General features: G+C 37.4%; 1 protein-coding gene across 2 annotated transcripts in view; it reads right to left on the bottom strand.

The window, feature by feature from the left end:
- Positions 1-16,944, bottom strand: part of SMAP1 (small ArfGAP 1) — a 104,581-nt gene that overhangs the window by 63,674 nt on the left and 23,963 nt on the right. For both annotated transcript variants that reach the window (XM_054819439.1, XM_054819438.1), the window contains exons 2-4: positions 9,864-9,997; positions 9,070-9,155; positions 5,111-5,186 (exon numbers count right to left, since the gene is read on the bottom strand). In XM_054819439.1, coding sequence (XP_054675414.1) covers positions 5,111-5,186; positions 9,070-9,155; positions 9,864-9,997 — 296 coding nt within the window. The remainder of the gene's footprint in view (positions 1-5,110; positions 5,187-9,069; positions 9,156-9,863; positions 9,998-16,944) is intronic.

Here is a 16,944-nt window from a genome sequence, read left to right as displayed (position 1 = left end):
GCCTATGCTTGAAAGTGATCATCAGGTGCAAGTCTGAAGTGGAATGATATTCCTGAACAGTTTCATGTCAGCACCCACCTGAAGGAGAGTTTTAACATTCAAAATGACCTCACACCACTTAACCTATGGTAACTGTCTGTAGTTAACTACAGAAGCAATGCAAGCTCTTGATTGCATTGTACAAGCTTTCAGGGATAAATCAAGTCAAACAGCACAGCATATTGCACTGTAAATTGCTAATGTTATCGTATCTTAGATGCACCACATTTATAAAGATGCCCTAATCATTTCACTAGTGTGTGAAGTTTGTTTTATTGGATTCTATGCTATACTTTGCATCATTCACAGCCTATGTATGACTAAAAATTGAGAAAGGGGTTTGGCAGAAAATTAATTCTAGGACAGTATTATGCTGAGAATATTTAAAATAACTTGACTTGCTAACAGCTCCTGCTGCTCCTAGAATGATTATTTGAAGAGCAAAAAAAGTTCCTGCCATTAACAATACCAAATCATGTGTCATCCACAGAACAAATATATATATATATTCCCAAGTAACATCCTGTCAGCTTCAAGTGTTTTTACTTGTATTGTTCCTCTTTTTAAATTTAAGCATACATAAAAAGCATAGAAAAACATGAAGTCCTGACTGTTTCAAAATTACAGTATACTAAAGCAGAAGAGGAAAGCAGCTGGCCAGATCAAGAGACGTGGACTTCTTAAGCAGTCGGTCTTTAGAAGTCTCAACAAACTGAGGTCTCACCACAGTAGGACTACAAACTACTTTCTGAGAAAGGAAGGGTTTATCTTTTATACTGGTGTGACTCAATGTTGGGAGAGATTTATGATAGGCACTGGCTTGAGAAGTACTACTTCTAAATCTGTCATGGGCTACACTGCTTAAACGGAATATATTTTGATAATAAAGATATATTTTCCTAAATATCATAAATACCATACAGCTGTCTTCACAGTTTTAGTCATAATATTGCAAACCTACAACTGTATCTAAGCATCTACAGATCATTTCAACTATAAGAGTTTTTCAAAGAGCTGGCATACATCTGAAGATACTTCCATTGGGTACAAAAAAAACAGTCTGCCTCCCTGGATAGGCTAATTTATTCAAAATTATCTTCTTTACATTGATCAGAATAAAACTTAAAAGTAAATACTGCTACTTTAACAGCAGCTAAACTGTAAAACTTTCCAAAACCAGCAATATTCCAGTACTCTAGAAGTAAAGTATTTTTACAAATGCATTGTTAGACATTCTTCTAAAACTTCTTCTTGTCTTACAACATTATGAAGCAGCAAGCATATACATAACTGTTAAAAAAATTTCTAATGATTAGAAAAAGGTTTCTGTTCCAACTAAGATCTAAAAATGTATAAATACTCCAAAAAAACCTGAAAGGCACCCATAAAACTCATCCACATTAATGTATTCCTTAAAATATCAGATTGATTTTAACTGTATTATCGGTGTTGGTAAAAAATAATGAATACATCATTTTCCCAGCCTTCCCCCCTCAGCTACACTGCTTATTTTGATTGGAGCTCCTGCTTTTTGTTTCACCTGAAATACATGTGAAAGTATATCTGTGAAAAGAAGAGACAAGCATAGTGTGATCACTTTGATAAATTCCCTACCTGCATCTCCTAACCTGACCCAGAGCACCGTAGTTTGCCTACCTGGGGCTACCTTTCCTGCTACATTCCTGAAGATTTTTCTCAAGGCTAAAGCCCAACACTGTGGTTAAGAATTAGGCCTAACTGATACCTGAATGTTTCCCATTACCAAAGAAAACAAAACCACCAAAAAAAAATCAACCAAAGAAAACCAAAACCCAAACACACAACTGTTGAAGGGTGTCAGCCTCTCAGGTCTTTCTATAAACAAGTCACAAGCCTGCATTGCCTCTGAGCAAGAAAATGAGAGTAACTATTTATGATAACCCACTTACAAGAGCTGAGTAAATTGTACCACTCATTTAGTCCTGAGCAATGATACAGAACCAGCATTTTGCATTTTCCCAATAATGATGGATCAGAAAACTCTGAGATCTATGCATTTTAATAGATTTTGGAAATCAGGCTGCTTTCAATCAGCATTAGATTTTTCTAATGTATATTTGATTTCTACTTAAATGCATTATTCTATTTAAAATATAACTAGCCAATAAAACCACAGATGCTGTTTTATCCATAGCTTTATCCTGCATTGCTTTTCAGTGAACCATGAAAACAGTAATTTAATTTTTCATATTTGCCTATTTTTAGCCTGCATGTTTGATGGCAAAACTGGTCTCTGCACTAACTAATTTTGTTATTATAGTGTGTATTTCTAAAAACCAAATCTAGTAATACAACAGTGTCTTCAGAAAACAAAACATCTCATATAATTAAAAATTACAAATAAAAATTTTGTAACAAAAGAAAAGATACATGAATCCTGAGCATCAAAGAACCAAGACTGACCCTTGACATATACTCCTGGGCTCTGACAGACAGAATATATTAACACAGATCTTGTACAGTCAGACAAACTTGAAAAGCTTAGGATCTTGCCAAAATTAAGCTAAGAGAAATATTGCACTGCATGTTTTAAGAGAATCTATTCAAAACAACTTTTATGCTACAGGAAGTTTTTACCACAAGCAACTTCTAACAGTGGACGAAATCCAGGAAAGCCCCTTAAATTTTTAAACCCCACCTCAATGAAATTACCTGGTTAAGGACAGCAACCATTAGGGTACAGCAAGCCTGTTTCTGCAGTTCTGTATTACCTGCTCATACCCAGAAGGGATTCATTTTACCAAATGACAACATACATACACATTTCCAACTTAAATTTGTCCTAATCCAAGTAGAAGGCATTGCTATTTTAAAGATGGTAACAAGAAGTAACTGTGCTGTTTGTAACTGTGTGTTCACATATCATCCCAACAATGATTTTTTTCAATTAAAAATAGGACACAGGGTGCTCTCTGCAAAACTAAGTGGGGTAAAGAAATTTTCCAGAAGGAAAGAGCTTGGCATGACCTAGTACTGACACCCCACCTGAACAGTTCACAAGACTATTCTCATGGAAGTATTGTGTTAACAAGGGCTTTCAGGCTACCAAAACACTTGGCAGAGGGCTGAAGGCTACAAGCAGGAATCCCCCCCTTCCTCCACAGCCACCCCTCAGTTCCCAGGGAATCTTAGCCACCTCCTGGCAGGGTGCGAAGAGGGAAGGTGTCTCGGATGTTGTCAGGACTGAAAAAGGAAAGCTTCAGAAACTGCCACCACGGGGGCATAGAATTGCATACCCCCACAGAACTCCTTCCTCACACAGTTCTTCTCAAACTCCCCACAGACCTCCATGCGCTGGCACTGTGGGGTAACTGCCCCCCTCTTCCTTGCCAACAGTACTCAGGAGCAGAAAAGCAGCGTATCAGACATGCAGAATGGAGGACCAGCTTCACCTTTTCTTCCTCTTCCCCTTCCCTGTCAGTCCCAAGCCCATCCAAAAGACAATTGCTGAATACCAGTCACATCATTACATGTTACATGTGCATGTGAGCTTGGCTGGGGCCAGGGCCAAGGAGGGTAACCCAATGCAAGCAGCAGACTAGGGCTATAGGCGCTGCACTAGTTCAGCTAATTTAGTATCATAGACTTCTGGGATTTTGCAGTAACTGTGATTTCAGACTGCCTACCTCAAACCTGATGATTGGTGGCCTTGAAGAAATGCAGGTAAATGTGAATGTGCATGAGTCACCTATTGCTAAAATATTTCATAATGAGATTCTGTTCCTATCTCACAGGGATTATGCCATTTACATTAGTCAATGAAAGAAACGCCCAAGTAGGAAGAAATAAAATGGTACTCCCTACGCAGCAGTTACATGCATCTCTTCAGCTTGTCTGGATTCTATCCGTGCTGCTGTGACAGGTAAATGATTCATATTAGTCTGCAATATGATAAAGTAAAATCTGATTACTCCTTCAAACGTATTAGGGCAGCAGTGGACTACTATATTAGACACCTAGGTTCTCTGTTTAGAAAGACCTTGGGAGTCTTTTGAACTTTTTAAAGAAGTATAATTTTAAACAATTCTTCCTATTTTTCTACTTTGGAATAAAAGAAGGGTAACTGACAGTGTAATTCAAACCACAATTGTATTTTACCTCTTAAATGAAGCAATTTCCCCCCCACTTCAGCAATGCTTAATGAAATACACTTCTCTAGTTTCCAGGTTTGGCAGGGGGGGTTCCTTTCTAAAATGAAGCTATCATTCAGAGATGCATTTACTCAGATGGGAAAGGCAGCATAAACTCCCGCTCTTTACGCCCACCCTTGCACTCATTTCCCTGTCAAAGTTCACTGCCTAGTAAGATGGCGCAGTAAGTTACATGTTAGGCCATACTTAAATAATGTAGGTATAGAGGAGTATGTGTTTAAGCATAAATAAATATATATAAACTAGATTGTATGCCCCAGAAAAAGCTGTATCCAAAAAACTGAACAAGGCTGCGAACTTCAGTAAAGGCTGACATTCTCAAAACTGCTTTGCCAGAAAAGGTGGCACCAACTCACCAACTTACTGTAGTGAACACACCGCTACATGATTCAACAGCTGGTTTGCCATACTGCCCATGTTTGCTATTACACTGCACCTCGCTCCAAGCAACAGTCTGGAATTCAGCAGAGCAAGATCCTCAGAAGAGGGGCCCAAAACACCCTAGGATTTCTCATCGAGGTACGACAGAGAATGAGGGAAGACAAAGTTACCAGAAACAGTAATCCCATCTTACCCCTCTAACACAAAAAAATACTCAGAAAGGACTCAAAGTATACTGTTGAAGAACTACCCATCAGTGAAAGACAATATAAAGAGTCAGAAGCTATTTGTTGGATCATAATGCTTTGCTGTTATAAATTTAATAGACAATGTACGTTGAACTTATAGAACCTAGGAACAGCTTTCAAGAGATACAAAAGAAAGCATTTAGCTCTGTATCAATAAGTTTTCAACCGTGAAAGACATTTTAACATACATTTCTCTTATTTAGCTTTCAAAAAAGAAAAGTGACAGAATTCTTGGTGAAACTGTTTACTTACATTGAAGGCATTAACTGCATTTTTATCATAATACTTCTTCTTTTCATACTTATCCCTGATGAAAAATTCCACAGCTCTGGAAGGAGCTAGTTTAAGGAAAATATGCATTCAGATAAATAGCAACATTAACCCAAAAAGCTGACAGGTTATTCAAAAATAAAGAATTGCACCAGATTCTTGCTCCATCTTGTTTTGTAGTTTTAAAACAACAGAACAAACTGCTCTACACAAAACAACTGCTATTGTGGTGTCCAAAAAGAGCTTATTTTTACTATGGAGAATTAATCAGTTTAATCTCTTAATGAAACAATATGGGAAAGATATACTAGAAGTAACTCAGTGTTCAACAGCTAGGACATTTTCACTTGGTATTTACAAGCTACAGGGCTGTAGTACTGCTAATACTTGAACAAAGGTGCTTGTATACAGTAAGTAAAGTATAGTTTACCATTGTAACTTGAGAAAAAAACTTTCTCTTCAGATAAAAGGTGAAATGTATGTACCTATTCTCTGATTTGCACAAATTATATCATGCATCAAAAGCCAATCATAAACAGCCCTCTGAGATGACTAAGTCCTCCACAAGAGTCTTCTATTACAACAAACGTCTCTACAGAAAGGAAACTAAAACACTAGTGATAAAAAGATATTGAAGCAAAGGTGGAAACAGCAGCAAGCATGTTGATGTAGAATACCAGAACTGACTACTCACTAGCTCAAACACAAAAAGGACAACCAGTTATTTTCCTTGATTATTCTCTCAGCTTCATAAAGCAGCTCATCCAAAGCAGTGTGAATTGTTTAACTTTAGTAAAGCTGTTTCCCTGGTATCTGTAGAATAAATTTTAACTAATTTGTTCGGCATTTTGATTATCCATTCAAAAATTGAAATTGCAACTGCGAAAGCCCAGATTCATTGCATCTTAAACTTCCATAGCAATTTTTCCTCAATCGATGGAAAGATACTTTAGCTCCACCTACTATCTCTTAAGATTAACACTGAGCTCAGAGCACTCAGTTCCTTCATTCTGTGCATCAAATTATATCATCAATCACATTTAGTTTCAAATTTTGCTTCATAAAATTTGCAAAACAACAAAACATTCTTTTCTACCTCTTTCCAAATATATCTACATTCTAAATGGCATCTTGAGCACTTTGAACATACGACTACCTTAATATTAAAATTGCATTATTCTTTACACACACCAAAAGATTGTCATTTTGCAAAAAAAATCAATGCATATTATTAAATTACAGAGGAATGGAAGCTGTGTAATATACAACTCCCACAGTTTTTCAAATTTAGCTAAGACTAGACAGGATTCTCTCAGAAAGTTTATTTTCGACTTGCAGTGCAAGTAATCTCAATGGGGGGGAGGAGATACAGAAAGGGAATTTATTTTTTTTCCATGCTTTTGGGCTGTAACTGGGTAACTGTACTGAATAACTAATATAGAAGTAAACAGAAAAGATTCAAAACTTAATTGTTATAAAATAGCTTAGAACAACCTATCCTTTCTTCAAATAAAAAGTCTTAGTTATTTGCCAAAATTAACATTTTCAGATGGCATATTTGTCAAGTGTTCCAAGTTTTGGTTGCTCAGATTTTGCTTTAGATATCTTAGCTCTTTTGCATAAATATTTCACTATTTTTAGCAGTTTCCCAGAATGCACACTTGATATTTCAGATATCTAGACAGTTTTAATTTGAAAATTATTAACAGACAATCACAAGTATTTAAATTTCATATGGTTTAATTTTTCAGGATGCTATTACACTGGGGTATTAAGTTGTGTATTCTGAAAAATATCCACTTTTATTCAAGTTACCCTACTTCAATATGTGTGAATTTTTGGACCACATCTAAGTTTCTCTAGATAACCTACTGTGTTCCTGTTAAGAAAAGAATTTAAAGGAACCTCAGCAGATACCAAAATGGCTTTAAGAAGTGAGTAAAATGAAGAGACAAAAAAAATATTCACTCTACTTTTGGGAAAAAAACACTTTCAAACAGGAAGTGGAAGATGCCCTACAAAAAACCCATCAAAATGATCCTCAAAGTTAGCTTCTATGCCAGAGCATCCCTGCCAAGTACAAGGGAAGAATAAAAGAATGCCCAGAAAGGTCAGTCTTGTGATTAAGAATTAGAAGTGATGGGAGACTTTTAGCAGGAGATTTTGGGCAGATCCCACATAGACATTTCTCCTGTGTACTACCTAAAAAATAGAAATAAGTATATTACAGTGCTACAGGAAGTTAAACACTAATATAGAAGAACATACACAAGTGTGATCATTACATGCAAACAGTCTGCATAGTTCATCTAAAAGAATATTCAGAATATTGAGAATATTCATAACCAGAATGCTGATGAAACAGAATGCTGATTTTGTAGTGATACAAAGGCCAAAGAGGAAGGGCAAAAAAAGCCCCTAACACAACAGCTTGTCATGAATGCCAAGTAGGTAAGTAGCTGCCAGTTATGGGGAAATTGAGAAATAAAACAGAAAATGTTGGCATCCTCTCTCCTGGCACTGTATTTTTAATAAAGAAAACACATGCAATGAAATATATTCAGTTGACCAAGTCTACCACTTAGAAACTGACAACTGTTCAAAAGGCTACATAACTATTTCAAGGTATACAGTGTCAACAAAGGAATTATTTTGAAAGTTTAAAAATGAGACTTTTGGTCTGATCTGACAAGAAAAGCTTAGAGTAAAGCATTATTGGTTCTCCTGCAATAACATCAGTGATTTCAAGTTAGCTGCAGTAAGAATAAAATATACATCTTCAAGATCCACTTCTGAGTAAGTTTTAGTCTAAGTATTTCGGTCTTATGGATGAAATAAAGTTTTAGAATATTACAGCTGGAATACAACAGTGCTATCTGGTTCCAGTTAGTTTTTTCTTATGCATATGTATGTTTAATTTAAAAGCTACTGGAATATGAGAAAACATATCTGTTTTGCTCAAGTGCATTGCATAAGGAGGAGTGTAACCCTTCAAAAAAAAAAATCTTCTGCGCATAGCATATTGAGCATAGTGTCTAACAAACAGAAGAACCAAAGTCACTTTTGGATACTGAAGGAGAAAATTCAGATCCAATTAAAACTAAGTCTGTTAATCAGCCTCCATAGCCTGTATCATCAGGTTAAGAGACTTGGGGAAAGATTCAGCTCATTTAACAGTAGGTGTTTAGGACCTCATTACAGTTAAAGAGTTCCAGTAAGATCAAGTAGAGTAACCTTGCTAAATCAGGAGCTAATACAAATCTAAATTAATACCATTATACATTATCCTAATGATTCAGTATATTCAAAAAAGGTATTTTTTGAGCAAAGCTATTTATTGGTGGTAGACAATTTTTCTTCCAACTCTCCCCTTCCAGGTACATGGTGATAACCACACACCAACACAAGTGGCGGCCATCAGGGAGGTTTGGCTTATTTAGATATTCCCATGCTAGTCATCTCTGCTCACACACTGCATAGAACGTATACGCTTCAATTCCAAAACATTACAGAATATTTAATCTGGAGGAAGAAATCCATACTTCACTTGAATAAGATCCAATGGCTTATTTTACTTTACCATTCAGCTCATTATTTCCTGTTCAAATGCTTCTAAATTCAGCTGGCAGTTACTCAAGATAAAGACAGAATATGCAAGAGCTCTCTTGTATCACTCTAACTTCCTACATACAGGGAATTTATGAAGTCATCTCTTCTGAAAGCAAAAATAAATGGGGCTTGCCAAATCTCATTACAAAGTAGATTTGATCTAACTGAAGTAATTTAAACCTTTTCTGAACCATTCCCAACTTCCACTGTCATTTCTTATACAACAATATCAATAAGGTGAGTTGCCAAATGTAGCGATTCCTTTAAAAGGTCATAACATTGAAATTGCATTAAAAGTCATTTCAATATGAAAGCTAAAATCAAAAGGATACTGATCTGTTTGAGGTCTTCGGAAGTTCTCTGGTAGATTAGCTTCATAGAGTAGTCTAGCTTTAGTATTTCCCATTTCCTGCATGCACTATGGAAAAGTGGTAGAAAACAGTTAGTTCATGTCCATCAATACTTTAAATCCTGAAATAGTCAGAATGCTACTGGTATACTTAAATGACACTGCAAGTTTTTAACTTGGAGACCTCTCTGCTGCCATATGTCTTGGGAGATGATCCCAAGGCACAGGAGGGCTGCCTGCCAAGACTTGCTGGACAAAAGCTAACAACATAGATGGCGTTTACAGTGTATACTAACCCATCCAGTGAAAGATAAGCTTTCATCTCTCGGGATGACTCTTCAGACCAGGAGGAAGAGGAGTAAGAAAATTTGTCTGGCAGCAGAAAGAGACTTCAGACTGGAGCATACTTGGAAAAGTCAATACTTGGTACACCAAAAGAATATGTAATCAAGAATCAGACACGAGTGAATGCTACCTTACTGTCCCCTACTGAAAAGGAAAAGGCTTACAATACATTTTCAAAAGATACAACAAAGAAGCAGCTTTCAGAGTCCCTGTGGCAAGGCACAATATATCTAAAATGATACAGAAAAGATAGCTAAGCCAATTTCTGAAGTGAGTTTTCAGAATTTAAACTCCTTATAGTAGAAATATAACATATTAAGAACTACTTTGATTGTAAAACTTTTAAGTTGGGGCATCATGGTAAACTCAAATCCTTTCAAAAGGACTCCTGGCATTCCCTCCAAATTGAAAACGTATTTTAAGATATTTTACCTGTATTTGCTCTGGTGTCCATTGATCCAAGTTGACAGACTTGACTCTTGATATATGGACCCCAAGATTTCGATGTATTCCAGCACATCTGATGCAAATAAAAACACCGGTGTTCCAAGAAGCCCATCTTGGACCTAAAGGGAATGGGGAAATAAATTAGTTATTTTCAAAATTCCATATACTGTGATGATTTTCTTTGGCATAATTCTATACTGACAACAGGAATAAACAAGTCTGAATAAAGGCTTGCAGCTGTTTCTCTAGGATACTACAATCCAATACAATACTTCCAACAATCTCCATTGTTAGCAATTTTATTTATGGCTTTCTACTTCTAAGTGATGTCACATAACGTTTGAGTTATCCAGATTAAGCTAGGACATCATTGGTTGTGTCCATCACCTTCCCTCCCCCAAAAACCAAACAAATAAACAAACAAACTTTAGAAAGTTGGCTTACTAGTAACAACAAGATTTTCCTTACATCTTGAATAATCCTTACGGCTATACATCAGATGCAAGCATCAGCAGAAATCAGTAGAAGTTGCCCTCTTTTTTCCAATTAAGAGCTTCCCAAGATGTACACCTGTACTTAACTTGAAATTAAATGCAGGGCAATCTTACATTAATGCAACAAATCCTTTAATACCTCATACAGCACAGCCTTTACAACAGTAGCATGCAAGTTCTTGGGAATGATTATACAGCTTTGCAAAACCAACTGATGAAAATATCCATGACTTAAGAATGGTGGAAAACTGAATATGTTCAGTACCCTTGATTCCTAAACTTGAGTTGCTATTCATAGCCCAATGAATTTTCTTACAGAGTCAGGTTGATTTATGAACCTTACCATTGTTTCTCAGCTGTGCTGGCACGTTGAGACAGACCTAAAGTATGCTGGCCTGAACTCCCACAGTGACACTTGGGATGTTTGACTTGAAGTTACTACATAGTCTCCAATTAAACACATTTATATTGTTTTATTCCAGGTCTGTACACCAGCACTGTTAAAGGCACTGCTTTAAAGTCTATCTAGTTCTCAGCTCTAAGGACTTCAGAGATTAAATAATTAACCATCAAAAGCAAGAAGGCACATTGAAGAGCTGGAAAACATTTTGAGCAATTATTTTCTGCCTTTGTATGACAGATGCACAACTAGACCACTCATGCAACTGCAGTAGTTCGCATTTCAATATTGATATATTGTACAAACACTTTCCTGGGGCCTAGAAAAGCATTTATGCCTCCCTCTCCTGATCATTAGCTTAGGACTGTGTTGGGTTCATCACAGCCAAACACCCACAGAGCTGCTCGCTCACTCTCCTCTCCTGAAGGACAGTGAGAGGAGTGAAGGAAGCTGAGAAGACTTCCAGACTGAAATAACAGTTTTAATAAGTGAAGCAAAAACTGCACACAAGCAGGGAGGGGAGGGGGAAGAATTTCTTCACTACTTCCCATCAGCAGGCAGGTGTCCAGCCACTTCCTAGAAAGCCAGGCCTCAGCACACATGACACATACTTTGGAAGATGCCCCCATAACCAAGAATGTCCTTTCTTCCTCCTCCTTTCCTTGAGCATTTACTGTGAGCACATCATCATGAGGTATGGAACGGTCACTTAGAGGTCAGCAGCTGTGTTGCCTCACAGTTTCTTGCCTACCCACCCCTAAGCCTACTCATCTGCGGGGGGCAGAACACAAAAAAGAAAAACCCTCAGTGTGCAAGCACTGCTCAGCAATAGCCAAAACAAGGAAGCAGGAGAAATCCTTTCAGTTAGACTCCACTATTTTGTTTTTTGAAAATCCAAGACACATTCACAGCTCCCCAGGTTTGCTGCAAGAACCGTTCTTCCTCTTACTAGTGGAAATACTGGCTATATTTTGGGTAGCCACCTTGCTTTTAATTTGTCTCATTCAAGATCTCAAAAAGTCAGACCACCTAATGTCTACTGCTTGACCTTTAAGACCAAAATGATTAAGATGACTGGCAGTTTTTAAAATAAGTGCTACCATCATAAAATTAGAGTTTAAGGGTCAAGAGATCCAACAGTTACTCATTGAAACTAACACATCATTTCCCACATGGCACTTCTACATTAAAGCTACTACTTGTCAGATAAGAACAAACAGTCAAGCTCTTTGCAATGTGTGTCTTAAATAGTTTAAGAACTAGCAACCTGTTGACCTGCCTTTTTATCTTCCCCTATAAAACACCACACACACAAAATACTCACCCTGCCCTTAGTCTGTGTAGAGATATAGTACAGGAAGATCCCACTTGAAATTTACACTACTTTAAATTTTAGTGGTCCAAGATAGAGTTTTGCAGGCCATTTGCCTCAACACATTAATCAAGTTTTGGCTAAAGTAGTACACCAGAAGAAACTTAATGAAAAAAACTCCTTAGCCACTCCTTTCTACATAAAGTACCTCAGCTTATGCAATTGCTTAATGAAGCCATGATGGTTTAGAAACAAAAAGGTAAGGCAAGGTCTTATTGTGCTCAACAGCTGCTCCAGTTTTTCGCCCCAAACTATAACCCAGGGATGTGCCTTCTAAAGAGAGAAGCCAGTTTTGATCAGGTTACTATAGGGACAGGAAGCAGTGTATAGACACTACAGATAAATGACTACAGGGTGTTTACAGAGCCACTATAAGCTTTTTACCACAGAGTGTGCAACTATACATCACATGAGTTTCATATTCTGTAGGTTCTTCCTCAGCTGTAATATCCCAGTTAAGCAAGTTCTACACTAATGAGACAAGACCAGGATGAGGGCTTGACATGACTGAAGTCTGTCTTAATAAATGAAGAGGGAGATCATTAACTTTGCAGTTTAATATTTTAACTTAAAATTATATTAACAAAAAGAAAGATCATGACACAACTTGTGAATTAACTGGCTTTCTCCTGGAAAAAGAACAGGTTTATATTTTACCAGAAGCTCAGATTTCATTAATTTGTGCTTCTTTCTGAAATAACTTAGGGAAATTAGTGACTTGGACAGGCTAGAGTTGGGCAGAGAACCACCATATGAAATTCAACAAGGGCGAGTGTAGGGTCCTGCACCTAGGGAGTAATAACGCCAAGCACCAATACAAGTTCGGGGTTGACCTGCTGGGAAGCAGCTCTGTGGAGAAGGACCTGGGAGTCCTGGTGGACAACAAGCTTGCCAAGAGCCAGCAATGTGCCCCTGTGGCCAAGAGGGCCAATGGTATCCTGGGGTGTATTAAGAAAAGCATGGCCAGCATCTAAGCATTTTATCATTGCTTATAATTATCTAAAGGGCGGATGTCAAGAGGATGGGGCCAGACTCTTCTCAATGGTGCCCAGTGACAGGACGAGGGGCAACAGGCACAAACTGGAACACAGGAAGGTGGATCTCAATATGAAGAAAAACTTCTTCACTTTGAGGATGATCGAGCACCGGAACAGGCTGCCCAGAGAGGTTGTGGAGTCTCCTTCTCTGGAGATATTCAAAACCTGCCTGGAGGCGATTCTGTGCAATCTGCTCTGGGTGATCCTGCTTTAGCAGGGAGGTTGAACTAGATGATCTCCAGAGGTCTTTTCCAAACCCTACCGTTCCGTGAAATCAAATATGTTTAAGCAATAAAGTAACAAATTAAGCAGTGGAATAACAGACAAACCTGAGGCCAGACAAATGTTCACGTGTAATCTCTGAATTTATTTCAGACTAATGACAATATGCAATATTAAACACTTCAAATGAAAAATGTTTTAATTAATGCAAATCAATTACAGGCACAGTTAAACCATACACAAAAGAAGTTACAAAATGTTTTCTGTGTGGGCATCAAACCAGCTGTGCTTGACTTAGCCACAGTCAACTAAAGCTTAGTCTGTAAACCTTCCTGTGCAAGAAATATTTAACAGTAATTTGGACTGATTCAATAAACAATTTACAGTTATCCCAATTCTGAATGGAGTCAGGGTCCTTATTTCTGTACACGGTAAATATTTTGCACTTAACAGAAATATTCACAGGTTTCTTCTTGTTGGGTCCTTAAAGATACATTTGTTTTTCTTCAGCAAAATTTACAAAAGTAACCTAGTTTATTTGCTGCATATATTTTGCTAGCCAGTTAAGAAAACAGACATTTGGCTTCAGAATTGAAGACTGGACATTAAGAAACTTGATAACTGCTATTTACAACACCTTTACATGTCAGTAGTAATGCTATCTTACCTATCAAGAACTGCATTATACAGTGCAACTCCAATCAGCCAATATTAACATGAAATACTGTTTGACATAAGTTTTAATACAATTGTAATTTTATTCTTTTGAAAGACATTTGAATACAAGCTTTTTACTAGAAGAGCTGAGCTGCACTTCATCAGTTTGCTGCACCACTCTGATAAAACTACACTTCGAGTAATTTCTTCAGTCATTTAAGATATGGATAACTTAACTGCTTAAAAATATTTTCAGCTTCTTTCAACTTTTGCTGAAGTTAATTTAAGGAAAAGCTCCATAGGAGTTCTGCTGTCCTGGAAATGGTCAATGTTTATACTAGACTATATGCTATGATACTATGAAGTCCCTGAAACACTGCCTGGATGAACCAAGGAAAAAGCTTCAGGAATCTTAAGAGACAGACTGATGCTTCTAAAATGAGAATCTAAATTTTTTTCTTCAATCTAAAGTTTGCTTCCTTTTCTATATTTGTTTACTGATTAGACATATTTCCTTTTCAGTTCTTAATAGGTAGTTATGTAAGGTCAGCTGTGAAGGTGTGTGCTACTTTCCAGAGAAATTATCAAGACAAGATTTTGAATGCATTAGGTCAATTCTTGTGAACACCTGACAACCTTCCTCAGGATGGTCTGACATTAACAATTTAAGTAACCCTTAAAATAACTAACCCTAAATAAAAACCCTCAAGGTTTATTGTGCATAATTAGTCTTACTGGCAACTGTAATTGTTACCTTCACAAAAAGTAGTGATTAAGTTTTGATTTGAAGTTTAAACACAACACAAGCGCAAACTTCTTGTAAGAGCTAAATGGAAAGATGGATTTGAGCTGTCACACGGCTTCACACAAATTAATTTGGAGTCTGGACTATTACATGTTAAATGGAGAATACCAGTCGATGCTTCCCACGGTACTGAGCCTGGCTGAGATGGAGTTAACTTTCTTCATAGCAGCCCATATGGAGCTGTGCTTTGGATTTGTGACTAAAACAGTGCTGATAACACTAATGCTTTGGCTACAGCTGGACAGTGCTTACCCAGAGCCAAGGCCTTCTCACCCACCAGGCAGGGGGTGGGCAAGAGGCTGGGTCAGTACACATCAGGGGCAGCAAACCCCAACTGACCAAAGGGACATCCCAAACCATATGACACTGTGGTCAGCAACCAAAGCTGGTGGAAAGGTGGGGGGGGGGGGGGGGGGGGGCGGCCATTTCCGGTTATGGCATCTGCCTTCCCCAACAACCGTTACACATGCTGAGACCCTGCTTTCCAGGACGCAGCTGGACATCTGCCTACTGATGGGAAGCAGTGAATGAAATTCTCTTGTCACTTCACTTGCGTGCATAGCTTTTCCCTTCCTCATTAAACTGTCTTGATCACAAAACACAAGTTCTTCCACCTTCCTTCTGTTTTCTCCCCGCTTCACAGGAGAGGGAAACACACAAGAGGTAGGGTGGGTGTTCGGCTGCTTGCCAGGATCAACCCACCACACCTGCAAACATTAGTTTGTGTTCAGGAATTGCCTATCAAGTTTTGAATAGAAACTAGAACACAATTAGATGCACAGAAAGAGGACTAATTGTGACATTTTTTAGAGTCTTTAAAGAGTCCTTTATTAGAGACCACCTAAACTCTAAGAATGAAAGAAATATGTATCCACAAGACACAACATTTTCTGGCACATCTTTAAGCTTTTAGAATGGCTAGATAACTTGTGAATTTAAGAAAACCTGAAGAGAGTTTTTTCCAGTTACAGTAGACTTCCATGCCAGTATAGTTATCATACAGAACAAACATCCTCCCTACTTGCAGAAATATCTACAGCTACTAAAAAAACTAAGAACATTTCAAAAACTGACTTCAGCTTTTTAAAACTTAAGCAATGAAGAGCTTGAAAGTGATTTACATCATTTTAGATACAAGTCTTCACATAAGTCAATTTCAAGCCAAATTTTAAATTGCTGAAAAAGTTATTCATCTACAGATTACATTCTTTTATTCTAAAATGCATGTCAAAGTGTGACTGTTGTGAAAAAAGCACCATTTTTACATATGCTCCGGTGAGGTGAAAGCTTTTGTACCAACATATTTCAAAAATTTTCCTACTTCCCCCCACCACCACTTTCCTCCCTTCAGGATATCATTTTTGAGCAGATATTTCTCCTCTGTATTATTCAAACTGGACTAATACCTTGCATGTGCTTAATGTGTGTGCATATACTACTTTACATCCCTTTCTTCCTCATCCCTGTAACTCATTCAGTTTGGGCCATATGTTCTACTCCATTATATTAGAAAGCTGATTGAAGAAGCTGCAATAAACATTCACAGCATTGCTGACACATCCTGCTAAAGTAATTGTAGCTGATACAACCAACTTTTTGTGGGTACAACTGATATAGAGCTTCGGGCAAGAATAACGACAGGAATGGTAATGCTGAAGCTGATATAGTGTATTTCCAAAGGAAACAAGACAAAGAACATTAGTTTTCAGAAGTCCAAGGTTTAAGTTTTATTCCAAACTGCTCGAGTTTTATTTTGCATCAGTAGATGCATAGTCCTGTATCAGGTACAAAACAAGGTTTACAAGATACTGATCATTTAAAATGCTAAGAAAAAAGTACTTTTACCTGCATTACAAAAAACCCACAGAAGCCTCATATACTAACTGTATACAAATCCAAGCAGTCAATACAGTGTGAAACATTGCTTTAGCTCTCTGTTCAATTAGTCTGTATAAAAATCCTTTCACTACTTTGAACATCTCGATCAATACTCCATCCTCTACTCAGCTTCTACCTGCAGTAAGAAATTAGTGAGAAAGCTTATATACTACCAGACAAGACTGGCTGGGAGTAGGAATA

Source organism: Grus americana, chromosome 3, assembly GCF_028858705.1.
Source record: "Grus americana isolate bGruAme1 chromosome 3, bGruAme1.mat, whole genome shotgun sequence".
Lineage (NCBI taxonomy): Eukaryota > Metazoa > Chordata > Aves > Gruiformes > Gruidae > Grus > Grus americana.
This window is presented reverse-complemented; position numbering and strand designations above follow the sequence as displayed.